Genomic DNA, 19,220 nt, shown 5'->3' with positions numbered 1-19,220 from the left:
CCTGCAGCTCCGTCAGTAACAACACGTACGTAAACATTGAGGCTGAGCGGCTTGTTTGAATTTTTTTTTTTTTGCCCACATCACAAGTCGCCCCTCCCCGAATAGCCAAACCACTGTTGGGTTGAAGTCTTTTAACAGGGTGTCTTCTGTTGTGCTCTATCAAACCTGGTCATCTATTTTTTTTTTCTCCAACTTCCAACAGCGTACCAGGCTCCTCCAACTTCCGTTTGACTCTCAGGTTTTTTTTTTTTATCTGCATCTTTCCACCGTCGTTGGTGGTTGTTCTCAACCCATATTGATTGCAATCTCTGGCTCTGGCCCTCACATTTCGAACTTTGTCTGTTAATCTATTCTTTTTTTTCCCCTGTATCTTACTATGTCATCTTTCTATTTCCCACTTGCTATCCTCAGCAGCACTGGGCGCACATTGCAATTTTATTTTCTAAAACTTTTACTTTTCCATCTGCAACCCGTTGCCATCTCCTAAAAACATCACCTGTTGGGTCAAGGTCACCAGATAGACACGTGGTCATTAAAAGAGCCACAGCGACGCACACAGCATATTTAGACCCAGACCATGTACAGTAAGGCTTCCTGGAATTCCCATGTGGTTAGTGGAGGGAAGGAGCACATTTAGAGCAGGGCCATATGGAGAACACATGTGGGCACAGGAAAACAGACTCTGTCAAGACAGGACACCCTCGGCCGTAGCCTTTAGTCTCTCTGTCGATAAGATCTGCACAGCACATCCACCACATGTGGACTCCATCCTGGAACCAAAATAAACAGTTCAGATCCCATAGTTAACCAAAATAAGATGTACTAATAGGGAAAGTTAGTAACAGAACATACATGGTGAGATGGAGGTGTGGCTTTAAGAATCCCCACTAAACATCTATTTGTGTTAAGTCTGCATAAACACATGAAGCTTTGGATGATGTTTAGGGGACACAGACAGAACAGAAACAGTCATCATTAGGTTGGCCTGTATTTTAGCTACAAACTTAAGAGGCTCCTTATTACACATAATCACCATGTCTATGTGTTTCCTTTGAAAAAGCTGAGGAGTTTGGGTTTCAGTCTGCGTTGTGTTTGTGTGGCGGGGGAAAACTTGGACGACTCGACCGCACACACACGTATGGCTGCTGCGATAAGAAGACTATGACCTGACACTTTGTTTGTGTTACTGTGTCTGTACAGGATATGTGTCTTTGGTTATGTTCCCACTAATTTGGGTTGCATCTGTACGGAACTGTGTGTATGTGGGGGCCCGTGTCCATGTGAGTATGTCTTCAACTCGATGTTTGAATGTTCGCTTGTGAATCTCTGTCTATTCAGGCACATCTGCGGTGTCTCTGTGTCGGCCTCCCTCTCTCAGTCTCCGTCTATCTGTTTTGTTGTTGGCCATCTGTGTGTCACTGCAGGGTCACAGACAGTGCTGGACATAATACACTCAGTCCCAGAGATGGTGGCCAAGTTTCCTTTCCAACATTGAGATAATCTGCCCATTGAGCATTAGAGGGGTGGAGGGAGAAGATAGGAGAGGGAATATGTGCTGGAATTTCACACAGATGAAAGGACGCCTTGTTTTGAGGGTGTTTAGAGAAATGGTATTTTCTCTGGTTTAACTTGTGTCAAACAGCTAAATCCTTGTGAAGATGGGCAGAAGTCGTTTCTTGTTTTTTCCTGCTCGAACTGATTAATTCTGCAGTGTGCCTTGTGTCTGTCAGTACATAATGTGAGAATATAAATTGCACTATTAGTATCTTGAGTGACTTGGTGCTGGGAGTGTGTCTTTGTGTCAACACACTTGTGTGTAGCTGCAGAGGAAGTCAGTCAGACAGCAGTTAAACAGTGCATGGTTACAGCACCCCTCAATACTTTCCCCTCTTCTCCACCTCTGAGAGCAAAAAAACAGCCTCTAAAAACAGTCACCACACGACATGTTCATCAGCTCATCAAACTTGATGAACTCTGTGTAAACCCAATGGGATTATTACACATGTTAGGATTAAACATTTGTTCCACCCATATGGTCTGTAGACTCAAGTGTAACTAATTTGGGCTCTATTGAACAAGCATTCCCCTTATATTCCATAGCCTATGTTTCACATTAGTTAACACTCCACACAGTGCATATACTGTACGCACATGTGGTTACGTGTCAGTGCCCTGGCCTTATGGTGCTTCTGTTAAAAGGTGTTGTAAAGGCACTCTCAAAGGCAGCCTGACAGTAGTTAAATATATAATGTAAGACCCAGCCAAGCATTCACTCTGACAGAGAGGGCAAGATGAAGGAAGTTGTGGAGCTGGAGAGGTCAACACACCTTTCTGCCATTAAGAAACCCCAACAACAATTCCATGCTTTGTACATAGTTAACAGTCTGCTTTTGGGAACTTCCAGTGACAGAAGGAGACTTTCAGCAGTCCTGTCAGGTGCTAAGAAGGGGTGTGTGTGTGTGTCTGCATAACGGGGTTAAAGGGGGCAGATGTGTCAGGAGTATGGCTTTGGGGAGTGGGGGGCCGTCACCCTGGAGGTCCGAAAGTCATAAATATTTCAACACCCACCCAGCTGGTCAGCTGAGCCCAAGCCAAACTGTGTAGTGCGCCCAGCATGTATTCATCGAGGTGGGTTTCTTATAAACATTTCAACAATATTGTGTTTGTTCATTATGCTTTTCAGCCAAAGGGTTTTGTTTTGACATGAGGTCTGCAGGCAGGATCCAAAGCACTAGTCTGATCTCAGCAGAACAAAGGAGCATGTATGGCAGTTAAAAGAGAAGCATCTGAAAACACAGGGAGGAGATGACTTGATGCGTCTCTTTGACTCCGATAACATTGAGTCACACACAGTCCCAGTGTCTGAATAGACAAAGATAACACACACACACAATTGGAAAAAAAAAATCACTTGAGATAGGGACGTAGACTGATAAGTAGCAAACAGACAGACAAAGATGGAAAGGAATTTACATTATCAGTATACTATCAGCATGTGGTAGGCTTCTCTCTGGATGCAGGTGTGACAACTAGTGTTTCTTAACCTCATTAGGATGTCTGTGTTTTATCTGCTGTGTGAGAGAGAGAGAGAAAAGAGGAAAGGAAAACCGAGTTTCCTGACAGCCATCATGTCTGGATGGATACCAATCATCTCCAACCCCATGCTGGTAGAGACAAACTTTAGCGGAGGCCTCTCTTCATATCCTGACCCCGTGGAAACCTCCCAAGAGCTCCATCTCTTTCTCCTCCCCTGACTGCTCTCTCCTTCTATTCATTCTTCATCCCACTGTCCGTCTCTTGTTGCTGCTGCCTGTGTTCTGCACGCAAGTCTTGAAATGCCATCATCATCTCCTGCAGAGGAGAGCACAAAGAAACCAATAACATAGTACTGTGTATGTGCGTGAGACGGTGATTGAGTAAAAGGCAGATGTTTGTGTAACTTAATATTTGTGTTGTATTTCTCTGTGCATGCATTTGCATAGCTTTACTAGCAGAGCATAGGAGTGGAGAGTTAATATGTTTTTAATTGATTGAACATGTGCAGATTAATTATCTCTCATAGGGTTAGGGTTAGCAGAGCAAAGTGGAAAAAGAAAGGCACAATTCAGGGACAATGACAAGCACAGAGGAAAAAAAGCACAGAGCAAGAGATGAACCTGCCTTGTGGTTCTTGGCTCGAGTGCACTTCTTCTCTGAAGACCATAATTACCCTCTGACCGACTCGTGTTGGTAGCTGGAGAGTGGTGAGGTCAGCCGTTAGCTGGCTAGCACAATGAGGTCAAGTACTATTCATGCCGTGCCTTGTGCATTTCTGTATGCCATTCTCCATCAGCACTTTCTGGCTCCATGTTTTGTGCTATCTTTGTCATGTATGAGTGTGTGCATGTCTGCGAGCTGCTCTGCGTGTCACCGCAGTCTGAAAATCGAATCAGAGAAAAGACTGGCCTCCCCTCAGTTTCCGGTCTCCCAAACTTTCTCTTTCCTTCTCTTGCTTCTCCTTTTTTTCTTTCGTGCTTCTCAGCGGTCGACTCTCTCTGCGTTCTGCCAGGTCTCCTCTGGCTGAGGGTCAGCCAGAGACTTCCCGCACAGGGTTGTTGCTGGAGTCAGGCTCTTGGGAACCTGTAGCTCAGAGACAATGGCTGGGGAAGGCATTATTACATCCACACACACACACACACACACACCAGGAGGCGAAAGCCCAATTTTAAATAGGCACACTAATCTCTGGGTATCAAATTGTTGGGAGGATGGCTGCTGGGCTCACTCAAGTTTTCAGCAGGGGACTGAAGAGGTCTTCATCTTTTACTCCATTTCCTTCTTGAAATAACATCACCGTTCTCTGCACCATTGTTTCTTTACACAAGTTCTCCCCAGCTTGTTCCCATCTTCATTATGGTGTGTGTTATTGTCCTCCTATGTTTCTCTCAAGTGGCAAAAGGTAAGACGTAGCTAATTATCACCCTGCGGTTTTTGTAAACCCTTCTGAGACTTCACGGGCTGAAATTGGAGAATGGGAGTTGTCCCAGGGTGTGTGTGTGTGTGTGTGTGTGTATGTGTGATGCTTGCTTAAGGCTTTGAGCTGTCCAAACCCCAACTCTGAACACTTGGCAAGCAGTTGAATGAAATATCCCATGAGCCTCCCCTTCTGTCTGTCTAGCCATTCGTGGTCATGGGGTTTCCCATGACCAGGACTTTGGCAAAGCAGGAATTGCTGTTTATCTTGGAAGAGGACAGGAAGTATAAGAACTAAAAGTTGGATCAAAAAGGAAAAAAAAGGTGAAGAATAGGCACAAAAAGAGAGAATTTGCCCTGTCAGACACAGCACAACTGCGGGCGGGGGTCATTGATGTAGAACGGCAGGGCTTGCACACATGCTCAGCCATCATTATCACACCCTAGACAGACCCTACAGTGGGGAAAAAGGAGAATGAAAACAGATTTGTCACTAGGTCCGCTGTTTGTACAGGAGCTGTGTGAGCGTTTGCAAGAATAGTCCTCTTTCCCCAATCTGTTACTCACAAACATTCCTCACACAAGAAACTCACACACCCATGCACACACCACTCCTTTAAAGGGTCTCTGCTGGGTAGTCTGGTCTCTCTGGGAAGGGTAGAGGGGTTTGTGTGTTTTAGTGTGTGTGGTCAGGATGTGGCTAGCACCTCTCACTAGTCATGATTTACTAACAATACCCATGGTGGTTAGAGCCTGACACTCAGCACATATTACAAGTCTGAGTGGGTCTAACAATCTGTAAACTTTTCCATATTCACCCATTCCCCGATTTTGTTCACATTGTAACCGAGTCTCACTCAAGCAGTGTGTGTGTGTGTGTGTGTCGTATGTGGTGATTTATCGGTTGTTTCCTGCCAAGCAAGGTTTTATTAATTTCTGTAAAGGGCGTAGCTGGTAATATACAATGCGGCTAGTCTAAAATTGATATGTGTGTGTGCCAGGGTGTGAGTTTCTGTGTGTTAGGAAGGACTAAAAGTCAGTCAGCTATTATTTAGTCATTGTGGCTTTGGGAAGCATTGTGGGAACGTCAGTTGAAGTGAATTGACTAGGGCATCTCCGATACCCAGGAAGAAACGCATTAATGCACGAATACATGCACACCCCTGAGAATTGCCCAGCTTCCTAAGCAGTTAAAAGGCAAATGGCCTTTGGCTTTGACATTGCTTGTACTTCTTTAAGTGCTCTGTTTGCTGAAGTGCTCTGGTTTTATAGTTAGAAGAAAACATGAAGGAATGGAAGGAAGCAGAGATGGAGAAAGGTTGTTACCCTTCTCCATCTCTCTTGAGGTGCTATCTCTTTTCATCTGTGATCCTTGTCTTTTTTTCCATCTGCTGCTAGAGTATTCAGTGGGTGGTCCACAGAGACCCCCGGAACAGTAGCCTCTTATGACCTGCACACACTCATCCACACAAACACACACACACGAACAGGCACATTAAAACAGACCGCGGAGATCAAACCTGTCTGAAGTTGTCGAGACGACCTTATAAAGTATTTCAATGGCACACACTCAGTCAAGCTTGTCTGTAGCACCTGCAGGGGCAACAGCTGGGAACACACACAGCAACAAACACACCCGCTTGTATATGTATGCACGTACATGCACTCACCTCCCACAACTTTATTTGTGTTGCTGCTGTGCTCGGGCTAAAGGAATGTGTGAGCAGGTGCCCCCTGCAGAGAAGAAGCAGCAAACACTCATCGCACTGAGTTGTTTACATGTTTGTATTGCGGTTGCAAGACTGTCGGCTTTGTGTTTGACGGACAAGACTTGCAACAGTGATGACTCAAGATGATTGGTACCTGAGAGTCATTGCAGTGAACTCTCTTGATTCTTTTTTTTTCACCTGAAGGGCAAAGCTTTTAGACTGAAGCAGATCTGGCCAGCTCACAGTAAGTCTGTGCACGTTGAGGCAGTAAATACACACTCAGCAATCAAAGTGCCCATCAGACAAGAAGAATTGAAGACTCATGATGCTTAATTCCTATTTTATATTCTGAGTCGGCCAAAGATAAACTGGAGTGCCAAGAAAACGCACTCATAATCTGATACGTTTTCACAGTTTGGCAGTTCTCTTCTGTTTATGTCTTTTGTTGTTTCAAGTGTTACTTCTTCATTTTGTTTATCCCTTCTTTCTCTCGTTGCAGATTGTTTACTCATTCTTTGTGCTGCCTGTTTGCTCCCTCTCTACTGTGAAATCAAACATAGAGACGGTCACGTAAGCACAATCATCTTTTCCTTAGGAAGAGGAAAGAGGGGAGGGTGATAATTTTATCAGTGCAAGTGCAGAAAGACAACATAAATGCTTCTGTAACCCTCAGTCGAACATCCTACACTGAGAGCACGTGTGTGTGTGTCTGTGTTGCAGTTCGGGTTAGAGATTCAACCACAGAGTGAATTCCCTTCTTTGATTTTAAGCATTTTTAGAGACCTGAAGAGCTAAAACTTGAGTAAGAAGGGAAAAAAAAGATACTTTTGAGCAGTAGAAATTTAGGAGATGAATCCCTTTCACGTTAATCTTGTGATGCATTCAGTAGGTCTTCACCCCCCCGAGTCTGCAATCATTTGTATACCGTAGGTGTCTGACTATGAGTGTGTGCTTGTGCGATGACACGGACACACTGAGGCTTTGTTTAACCTTTTTAGTGTGTCCTGCAGTGCTGACCACCGCACGGACACCTATTAGCTTGTGGACATAGAAGTGGATGACGTGAATGCAAGTGTGTATAAGTGTTGCTTTGTGGGTGTAAAGAGCTGAGGGTCAAGAGGTGCTATAACTGAATAAGAGGATGACCCTTTTTGAGGTGTGGACACTCCCACTGTGTTCAGTGTATGTGTGAGGGGTGTGTACAGGGTGTGTGTGTGAGGGTCAGGGGTGAGCTGCAAACTCCCTCGGGTGTCAGATGGGGTCATACAGCCAGTTGAATAAAGGGACTGATCTGGTTAGTTTACTGCCTCCCACTAAAGAGGTGGACATCCGGACACGCCCTACAGGTCTCTAACACACCCAGGTCACCCGCAGAATATGTAGAGCTGCTATCTGTGCTCCGCTGTTGACTGCAAGACTGACACACAACCACATGATTTGTGCAGTTGATGACACATCAATGCTCGGTGCATATTTAATTCTGTGTTAATATGTGTGTGTGGTCAGACTGCACTGGGCACATTTACTAGAACATCAACATGCATGTCTGAGTTTGGGTGGTCTGTTGATTTACAACCAGTATGTCACTCTTGCACATGTTCCATCACTGGAATTGATTTCCTGACTAAGTGTATGAGGTTCTCTGCCCACTCTAACCGTCCGATGTAATGCGTCCCCTCCCATCATCGAACTCTCACCTCTCTTGTGTCTTTGACATTGAGCACAGTTGTTGTCAACAATGGTGTGGACAACAGTAGAGTGAGGCAGATGTAATAAAGGGTCCAGCCCCACTCATTACTGCAGACAAAGAACTCTGGACCTTTTGAACAAAAGCTCTGCTCCATTCACTGCCCACTGCTGTGAAATGTTGCTGAGCTGTGATGCCCATGAAATAATGCATACTCATCCTATCTATTTATCTTATCCAAGTCAGGTTATAAATGGATGCACTGACTCTGTGCGTAGTTGCTCCTTCTTTATGTAGTTTAAATTGAAGTTTGGCATAGCATTAAAAACATTAATGCAACAATGCTCTACGATAGTTTCCTGTCAATAGACATGTTTCCCTTGTCTATTGAACTGACTGTATTAGTTTGAAGCACATGCACTTTCATCTTTACATCTCTTGTTTTGTCAGATCAGCAGTCCAAAATCCCCAAATGTTCAGTTTACTGTCAAGAATGACACATAAAAGCCTCATATCCTTATGTTTGAGAAGCTCCAGCTGACAAATGTTTGGTATTTTTCTTTTAGAATGACTACAGTGATTATTTAATAATCCAAATAGTTGCAGATTATTTTTCTGTGGATCGACTAATTAATTAATCGTTGCAGCTCTGAAGATCAAACCTTTACATATAATCATCACATAAAATATTATGTAGTGTTATGGACATAATATAACAATATGAAGTGACCAACTCCTTCAATAAAATGCTACTTACACAATTATGCATCAGTAATAATCAACCAATGGCAAAATATGCCAGATTATAACACTGACAGAAGCCATTCTGTATCATGAGTGTTTTTGCTTTTGATGCTTTCTCAAAATATTGTTGCACTTCTATTCAGTATAATTAAGCAGTCATGACGTTTACTTGCAATGGAGTAATTTTAAGTTGTGGTATTGCTAGTAACTTCTTCTTTCACCACTGTCTGTAGCTGTCGTAAGTATAGACCACACCTTGTATTACACACATACAGACACACAAAATACTTTACAACAGACTTGTATGTTTGTGTGAGTGAACAACAGTCAGTGGCTGCCCAGAAAGTGGTTTGCCTTTCCTTTCCGGAGCTTCTTTTCCACTCTGCTGTGAAACTGAGTCCAAAGCTTTAGTTTGAGAGTAGGAGAAAGGAGGAAAGGGGTGATTGAGAGAGTGAGTGAACCTCCAGTCCTAATCGTAATCCATCCACCATCCCCCCACCCTTGTTTTATTTTCCCCCTATTTGACTCACTCTGTTCTGCGTCATGATTTTGCTCTCTACCGAGCCCAACGCGGAATGTTAATCAGCAGAAAGCTGCTTTAGATTTACAAGGGGGAATTTGGATGCAGTTCTTTGAAACGTCAAACTTAAGTCCCTCTATCAAAACCGCTTGTTGGACTGTGAGAACTGCGCTGCAGCAGACAGAGTTTATTTCTTAATGTGAAAGTTGGGATCTGCGGATGTCTGCGGATGTCACTCTGGTGGGAACGGCACAGCATGTGTTAATTTATGTCTGGGCTAATGTGTGAATACTTAATTTAATGTGTAAGAGATTAATTAGGGAAGAGAGAAAGTGAGAGGGATAGAAGTAGAATTAGAAGCTTAATATAATAAGTAATTGAGTCACAACGTTATTCTTATTAAGGTTTTTAGGCAGGGGTTGAGGCGATAATGGAACAGTGCCACATGCGTCTGTGTGCGATGCTTGGACTCAGAAGTGTCTCACGTTGAGGTTATTTTAGTCCTTATGTTAATTTTAAAAGTGTTATAATGTGAAGAGAAGGTATCATTGACAAAACTAATAAACACAAAACAAGTGCAAGCTGTAAACAATCTGCAAGTCAAAACTTTCAGGAAAAATTAAAAAGCTGATGGGCCAGATGGGTCTTGATAGGGTGTAGCATGATGTCACTTATGAAGGCGGAGTCATATAGGGGTCAAATTCAATGTATTTTACTCACTCTTTCCTGGATTTTGTATGCGAGGGAGCGAGGGATGCAAACTGACAAAACTGAGTGGAGAAACAGTGAAAACAATGAGCAAATCAGAGCTCAAATCTAATGAATTTGCCCTGCACGCTCACAACACGTGTAACCTCACACAATTCTGCATTTTCGTGCACCTCTTGACCAAAGCTTCCTCTGAGCTTATGCATCTGTCCTGCACACTTCAATGTTTGCTCAGTTTTTTGTTGGTAATTAATTTCCATATCTAACAGTTGAAAATGAGCTTATGAGTGAGACTTAGTAGGTGTTTTGGAAAGGGGTGTCAAACATCCAATACGGCACATAAAAAACGTCAGAAGTGTTTTAGGTATCTGGCTCACTAAGAAAGTGAGAGATCAACATAGGCCAATTAGCCAGTCAAGCTTGAACTTTACTGGATTTTCCTCTCCTGAAAAGAATATGAGCCTCCAACTCAAGTACTGTGATTTACCTATCTGTGTGTGTGTGTGTGTGTGTGTGTGCGTGCTCTTTGCTCAATGAACATGTTGTCTGCTATCCACACTGACGGGCTCTCTGTTCTCATTCTCTAGATGCTCCAGCTGAGAGAAAATGAGCTGATCACACAGACAGAATGGGAGCAATTAGCGCAAACACACACTCACATACACACTTTGTGTTCCTTTGCCCAGCCTGCTGCCCATAGCGTTATTTGCCGGAGAACTGAATAGAGGGCAGTTTGTTCTTAAAAGGAAAGTTTGTCTCTGTTTAAAACAGTCAAATAAAACAGCCGTCCCTTGATCCGTCGAAGCCAATAAGATCCATTCTTTACTATGATCGTAGTGAGCTGATGGAGCTGTTGACTTTTAAAAAATTACACTAGTGAGAATTGTTCCTCCAAACCAAAGCGCATGTTTTGTCACCGTTATATTTGCTCTCCTGACTTTTTACTGTGTTTGTCTTTGTTAAACACCTCCTGGCAGGGTTTTGGATGGTGACATCATCTCAATAGTAAAAGTGGATTCGATTATGAGAGGGAGGGCTTGAGGTTAGATGTTTATGTGCGTGTGTTATTGCAGAGTGTGTGTAATATCCGCCATCCTGGTTCATTAGAGAAAACAAAACCAGCCTCCACATACAGCGTATTTCCAGCCCCAGTACTGTACAATAAGCCAGTGAAACCTATAAAACTATGTCATCCAATAATGGAACTATACCGTCCCTTTGCTGCACACTATGTGAAGTGGTGTCACATATGGAAACGGGGAATGTTGACTGAGACTAGATAGCCACAGGCACCACAGTTGGCCTGGAATGTAAAATATAAAACATGATTAGAGAGAGAAAGAAGGAGAGCGGGGAAATGCCTGAAAGAAAGCGAGAGAAACGGGGTGTGTAAAGGAGGGGAGAGGATAAGGGGGAGAAAGCTGAAGTCATGTTTAGGATTAGGGTTAGTTGTGTAGAAGAGCTTATGGCGATATTTTTCAGGGCTGTGGGAAACCAAAGCCAGCCCTCTCGAATCCTACCACTCCTAATTCATCTGTGAGCGCGTGTGTGTGTGTGCGTGTGTGTTTGCTCGAGGGTGGTGGTAGGTATGTTACTGCAGACCACATTTACAGCTCAACAGTCATATTGTCGCACTGTGGGAGCCACTTAATGTGACCTGCTTGCATGAGTTTGTGCACCTCAGATTTAAGTGTTTTATCCGTCTCGCTGGATTTTCCATATGAGCAGGATGTTCTGCCAGGCTGGTAGCTCATAGTAGTAGTATCAGCTTTATTTATATATAAAATGTTCACTTCAGAGGTTCTGAACACACCCAGAAGTCTTCTTTTCAAAGATTCAGCATAGGCTACCCTGTGTGGAGATTCAGATTTAATCTTGCAGCTTTGCACCCTGGGATTCCTGGCAGACTTCTAACAGCGGAAAGATCCACATATCTTACTTTCAGCCTGTGGACAGGAACAAAATTTTACACTTTCAAATCTTTGTTTTAAAATTCAAATCTTAGTATTAACCTCATTTGTGATTTGACTTCCTAGAAACCATATTTACAAGCCAAATGTTTACTGCTGGATAACAGCAGCTGTAACATCTGCTTACTGCAGGCAGATCAGACACATGAAATCTTTCCGTTTTAAACCCACGTGTGATTCCTTCACATTCACCAAAATAGGAACTTTCTTCTCTTTTCAGCCTCTCCTCCAACATGTCTTGCTGTGATTAATGGTGTGCGTGGGTGTTCTTACTCAGTGGCTTAGGGAAGCCCCCTTCTTACACAGCTGATAAGGTTACTTCCTCTTTTAGCCCCAGCTGAGCGCCACCTCTGACCCATGACCCTGTGCAGGCGGGGGTCACCAGAGGTGTCAAGGGACATCAACCAGACCCCACGTCACTTGTCTATCATGGTCTGTGATTTATCAGGCCCTGACAGTACATTTTGTTGCCTCTTAAATCAGAAACTCGATTTGGACAAAAAATATCCCAGTGAGCGGTCACTTCAATCCAGACTGTGTGAGCTGCTTCAGCTTCTCAATGCTTCTCTGTCTGTCCCAACTCCACATATGTAATTTGTGTTTTGAAAGACACACACTAACTTGTCAAATGAATGATTATTTTTAGCCCAAATACTAATAGACCACTTAAACTTTCTAAATGCCCCTCTGTCCCATTTGAATTCTGTTTAGATAAGGATCGTGAGGAGGGTCCGCCAGAGCAAGCACACACATGGATATTTTTAACCCTGAATGCTGAAAGGCTCCAGTTACTGTAGTGTAGCAAAATAAAGCTAATCCCTCTGACAGAACATGCACTTACAGACACACACACACACACACACACACACACACACACACACACACACACACACACACACACAGTAAAGTTCATTCATCTGTCTTACTGTTATCTTCTGAAAAACTGTGCTCAGTGCCTCTAAGAAAATACCTGTGTGTAGTACTCAATGCTTAAAAACAAGGAGAAGAATGTGCTGTGTGTGTGGGTGAGGTTGGATGTGTGAAATGTGTGAAAAACAGGTGTTTTGGAGCCTTTACTGATGGAAAACAAGAGGGCTGTGAGTGAAGGATCACATCTGGGCTATGGATTCCACTGACATGAAAAGAAGCAGCGCGAGCATGTGTTTTGACTTTTGTTGTGTGAAAGACACTCTATGAAAGACAGAGGAGATCAGGACACTGAGGGGGTGATACACACCCAGTCGCAGTCCTGTCAAACACTGTACTATTGTATGATTGTCCACCCTCCATCCTCCACACAGGGACAAGCCTATAGCCTCCTGGCCTTAAATAAGAGCTCCATTCTGGGCAGAGGAAGTGGCTTTGAAGCCCCCTTTTTCCCTGGCTCTCTGATCCATCCACCCTGTACTGAATGAAGAGGCTGTTAAAGGAGGCAAGGCAGGTGTTTGCTTGTATGTGTTTTTGTGTGTGTGTGCATGCACACACATTCTCCTGAGTTTTGCTGTTTTTCTGTCAGCTTACTGAGGCCATACAGCAGGAGCAAAGCTGATCATGCCCTTCTGTCTTTCACACACTCTCTACCCTAGACAAAACAAATCAGCACATGCAGACCAATTATGGTCCAAGAATGTAGTTTTATCAGAGCTGAGCCAGTGGGAACAGAAATAAAACCAAAGCTGTGAATGACTATGGAAATGAACAAAGCAATTTTCAAGGTCTGGTTCCCTTTAAAAGAAAACTATGTGTCCTTACATTCTAGTTGCATAACACAACTTGTTGCAAAGAGATTCTCTGATGAAGCCCAAAGTAATTAACTGTCCATTTTTTTCTGACCTCGCCAGATAGGGCTGCCATAAAGTCAGCCATGAACTGACTAAAGTAAGTGACATTGTCAAAACTTTATTCAAAGAGAAATAAGTACTAAGGTGTTAAAATGTTTTGTGAACAATATGCTCTGAACCAATTCAAAACATCTGCCACATCTGAGAAATCTGAACTTTTTTTTTTTTTTTTGCTTTTGGCCATCTTGCTTCTGGCCCATCACTGAAGGTAAAACCTGAATGTCTTCCAAATATTAGCTGAAGATGTAGATATGTGGAGCAGCAATGTCCTCCATAGTCTAGATATTTTCTACTATGGTGCTGCAAGCAAGAATGTGTGTTTTAAAAACACTAACTTGAAGGCTTGTAGAACAAATTGTGAGATAACATGAGATATCATGAGAGCAACTAAGAATGAGAGTCAAGGCATGTGGGAAAAACATGTCATGCGTTCAGTTCCATCAGCTGTAACAAAAAATGTTTATTTTGGCACATGTGATGACTGGTCATGGTTTGAATTTTGTTACATTTTCCTGACAAAGAATGGAAATGTGGGAATGTTGAAATTTGCTTTGATGACATGATAATTAACGTGATATGACTCATAACGGCAGCTAATTGAAAGTGACAGCTGGGTTAAACTTTTAGCAAAACAAAAAGTAGTTGTTGGATATTTCTGACGTTCTTACAGCAGTTTGTCCAACATTATTGTGAATGATAGCTTGGCTGAGCTAGGAAAAGCTGTAATGGTTTTGAGAGATAGTTTGGATGGGCTGGGGACTGCCACAGGCTTTGTGGTAAGTTTCAGCTGTGATTTGTAGCTGGGATTCCCACATGACATTTGCAGGGTCAACCTCAGAAATGGAACCAAAATGGCCGCAAAAGAATGAATCCCTTGTGCCACTCATCTTCCCTTGCCTCACCCCCTTCACAGTCTCAGATATTCCTTCTCGCTTGTATCCCTCCTCTGCATGACTCATTCATCTTCGACCAGGGCTCCAAAACCCTCCTCACAGCTTTTACTCTCATCCCCTCCTCTTCGTCTTATCCTCAGCCTCTCCCAGTGCCAGAGAAAAATGATGCATATGGTGCTGGAGCTGCTGCTGCACGTGATATTAGTGGTGGACGTGGGGACAGGCCTTGGTTGTCTTGTGGACCTACACTGGGCCCAAATGACGCAGGCTGGGGTTCAGCGGTGAAGCGAGCAACGGGGTGGGACTGTGGGAACTGCTGAGAGTGTGGTGATGTGCGAATATTTGCCACAGCTTTGAAAGAATATGGCAGAATCAATTGAAACTATATTAACATTTCCAAAGATTTCAACTCTTTCTTTCAAGTCAAAACACATCTATTTTCAGCATACTAAATATAGGCTAAAGATTGTTCTGTAAAAATAATGAAAAAGAAAGTTTTAGAAAACCTCAAATCAGTGCCTGTCTGATATGTTTGGTTTTATAAGGAGTGTTGTGAGCTGGAAATATACCTGCTGTTTTCTCCAGAATAGCTCTCAACAGACCTTATGAGTGCTTTAACAGTGGCTATACTTACGTTCTGAACTGTGTAGACTGGTTCATTACACTGGTTTAATTAGTCATAGGGGTTTTAGATTTCTGTTTTGAGCCATTTAATATATTTTATACAAATAGGTAGTTTGAAGACTGGAATAACGTCAATGTGACGTTCTCGGTGAATCACACTACAAGGAGTCAGAACAACTGTTATTTTGCACACTCATGCACACACCTGCCGACACATTCAAGTTTTCACACACCCTCACCCACGCTAATAAGACAGAATCTCTTAAAATGGCTCGTACACCTCGGTAAGTACGCGTCTCACTGACGGAAGTTGAAATTTGATTGATCGATTGATTTTATTTGACAATTTCATTTTAAAAACACAAGCTCTGCCATGGCATCGAGTGCTTATATAAAAGGAAAAGTCAGGATAACACAATAAATCCCAGAGGCCCTTTTCCACATACAGTAACACCCACTACCCTGTCATGGTGGCCATAAAATACAGTAGTATATACACCGAGAGGCAGTTAAGGAGAGTATACAGAGCATGAAAGTCATCACAATAAAGTGAGAAGTCTGTCGAGTATGTAGCCATCGCTATGAAAGGATAGACCAAGGCCTTTACAAAATAATGGTGGAGGAAAAAGACATTCACACAAGATCTTGTAAAAGTGTTAGAGTTCCAGATGCTTCACCAACATTTATGTGTGCTGTGCTCAATGTCATTTAAATGAATGATTAACAAGTTGCAAAAGCAAGGCCCTCGTTATAATGACTACATATATATACATATAACACCTGAAAAGAAGAAGTGTATGTAAGAATACTGTATATGCACAGCGGCAAAGGTATGTGTAAGTTTGTGCTTGAGTGAGCGCACAGGGATGTGTTTAAGCTTGCGTACAGTTTGTTTGTCTGACGCACATGTTCTTTGTAGCATTGGTACTCTGCTAGAGGCAGCCGTTTCCATTGTATTGGAATGGGGAGTCAGCACATATTACAAGTCAGATGGTGCAGAGAAAGTACGTCAGATGGTGCAGAGAAAGTACGAGAGAGAGAGATAGAGAGAGTGAGAGAGAGAAAGAGAGAGATGGATTTACACTTTTGTATCAGACTGGATTCCCTTAGGCAGCATAACTCTGCAAGAGTGAACATACAGTATCTTTATTGCACCGCTCTAGACTGAAGTGACTTTTTCTTTGGCTTTGCGTTTAGGAAATCAACATATCATGTAACATGTATCTCTCTACTGAGAAATGCAATTCAGCAATAATATTCCCCTCTCTGTGTCTTTATGGAGCAGTTCATATACAGCCTGTTGTATAAACACATGCACACGCAGTCTAATACTTTACCTGTCTCATAGATTAGTCATTCTTTATTGTGAAATAAAGAAATAAATATCGTGTGTGCTTGTGTCAATACACAGTTGACACTGTGTTACAAATCAGGCTGTGATGGCTATTGTTGTGTGCATGACAAAACAGTGTGTGTGTGTGTGTGTGGAAATGTGATGTAGACTTACTCTTTTATCATAAATCCTGCATTATAAAAGGAACAAATCTTCTAGCCAAGTCAGACAGACAACATACAAAGATTTTCATAAGCTCCACCTCCACCCTTGCATCAAGTTTGCACGGGTGAGGTTCGGATAAGTTATAATTGTCATTCTCAAATATTGCCTTTACTGAGCTTTGTGTATACTTAGAAACTGTATCCATACTTAGTTGGTTGTCAATTTTGGGCCAGTCCTATATCTTCTGGAAGTGTGTGCCAGCTTTAGAACTGCTATGTTGACCTTTGGAAATTGCACAGGACTCATTTACTGTAACTAAATTTAGTCTCATCTCCTGTAGAGTTATGACTAAATCATATGATGCAGAAATATGTTTGTGGGTAGGACAGTATTCTGTGAAAAAAAGTGTATTGGTTAACTACTGGTTATAAAATATTCTGTCTTTTGCCCTTCAATATCCTTACATCATGTGGTGCTAAAAAGGAATAATAAGATGGGAGAGTAAGATGATGATGTATAAAATGATGGGATTTTTTTTTCTTTTTTACCCACATCAGCGTTTTTTCTTTTCAGCGTCCCTCACAGATTCCAATGAGAGGACACAGCTTGCCGGAAGCACATGGGAATGTCATTTTAGGGATGGTAGCCCATCTTTTCCCTTTTGGGAAGAGTGGAAGATGAGGAGGCTTTTTTTTCCTCAGGCTTTGTAAATAAATCACAAACCTGCACCAATCCTCTTCTTATTTCTCCTTACTATCCACAGCCATCCCCCACTCATTTCCTCTGGCTTGGCAGAGAGCTCACCTCAGATTCAGAAGCCAAAATAAAGGTTAACTTTTGGGCAGCTAATCATGTTCACCTAGGTCAACTAGCTGCACAGTAGCTAACAGCACACTGTGCACCTTAAGCAACCACATATTACTCCTAGTTAAAGCAGCCGAAGCCAATGAAAGCTAGCAGAGAGTCACCAGCAGGCAGAGAAATGGCACTCTTGTCCAACTTTCTATCCATTTTAGTTGGAGAACAATAATCACAAGTGGGCACAGCAGCGAAAGAACAGGATTACATTTCTGGGTTATGTAAGAATGATGTTATCTCCTCACCAGCAATTAGTCTGACAACCAGCTGTCATGCACAATAAAAGAGCAAACCTGGTGTTTAACCGTTATATAACTCATCATTTATAGATTTTACAAAGGGAGGTAAGTGATACTCCTAACACATACAATCCTCTTTCATTTTAGCTTAATTTGACTAATAACAAAACTTAACACGTTCAGTTTCTCAGAAATGGCTGGGTTGGGCTAACTGGGTCTCCAGGCAGTCTATCTGATGAGGAAATACCACATAAATCCTAGATTGACACTAGTTACCCCATAGCCATCACAGTAGACGTAGTATTTTAATAAGTGATTTTGTCTCAAACGACCATGAAATCTTATTATTTTAGGCTAAACTGTTTCACATCATTGGCTTATAGTATTAAATGTAGAAATGGAGCTTTATTTACAGTGGCAGATTTTTTCACTTGAACTGATTCCTTTAACAAGTATGACAAAGTATTACAAATGGATCTTGTGTCCCGTCACACCCTTTAAACTTATCCCGACCTCCTCCCGTTTCTTTGTGACGGATGCTGAACAAATAGCAAATCCTCCTTATTCTGTAACCTGACTTTGTTTGTTTCTTCATCTGTGTGTACGGTAGTGTAAAAAAAAGGTCAGAGGGGTTGTTGGGTCGGTGTGTTGAGCAGCTGGTGGTCTCTGACCCCTTCAGCACTCAGTTGATTAATGATCCACATACCAACCCTTCATCTTACTGACTATTTCCAGATATTGCAGTCATATCATCATTTATCTACCGTAACCATATGTTACTAGCTTCTTAAGACCTCTGCAAAGTATCGGCAGTGTGGACGTTAAGCAGTATGTGTAGTATATGTTGTATAATGTCTATGATATGAAAGGGAAGTAAATACCCGCAGTAACAATGAATTCTTATTTTCATCATAGTCTCTCTTGGTATTCCTTTCTGTGAGGCCTCTGCCTATGTCTAATGCATTTGTTTTGTTTGTATTAGCCTGATGTCATTATGTGCTTTGTTTATTTTCCTGAATGTGTTGAGAGCAAGACTCACATTCCCTCGTGTATTTGTTTGCCCTCAGCGGTGTGGGTTACATGTTACCAGGATTACAAATACACTATGTAAATACCACCAGCAATTGTTTTGGGACTTCTGTAGGAGCAGTGCAGAAAGCAACAGTTATAGAAGTTGTGGTGGTTTGTTGGCAATCCTCACAATCATTTCATATTAATCATAAATTCCTTTCTCTCTGTTTTTGTCTCCGTAGGAGTTTTGTCTCTCCCGGCGCATTTCAGTCCCTACACAGAGAACCAGCAGACGTCTGTGGACTGCAGGGAGGATGCCTATGCCCAGCTGGAGCTGAGGACGCTGGAACAGTCCCTGCTGGCTACCTGTGTGGGCAGCATCTCAGAACTCAGTGAGTGAACATGAATAGTGTGTGTGGTCCAGACTTTTTCACATTATATGTTTAATTTATTCAATTCCTCAGAG

The 19,220-nt window shown here is 42.5% G+C and overlaps 1 protein-coding gene across 2 annotated transcripts in view; it reads left to right on the top strand.

Annotated features, from left to right (window-relative positions):
• abtb2b (ankyrin repeat and BTB (POZ) domain containing 2b) overlaps nt 1-19,220 on the top strand; it is a 45,174-nt gene that overhangs the window by 9,774 nt on the left and 16,180 nt on the right. For both annotated transcript variants that reach the window (XM_042412723.1, XM_042412722.1), the window contains exon 2: nt 18,997-19,146. In XM_042412723.1, coding sequence (XP_042268657.1) covers nt 18,997-19,146 — 150 coding nt within the window. The remainder of the gene's footprint in view (nt 1-18,996; nt 19,147-19,220) is intronic.

The sequence above is a fragment of the Thunnus maccoyii genome, chromosome 5, assembly GCF_910596095.1.
Source record: "Thunnus maccoyii chromosome 5, fThuMac1.1, whole genome shotgun sequence".
NCBI lineage: Eukaryota > Metazoa > Chordata > Actinopteri > Scombriformes > Scombridae > Thunnus > Thunnus maccoyii.
The sequence above is the reverse complement of the archived record's forward strand: the minus strand, read 5'-3'. Positions and strand labels throughout refer to the sequence as shown.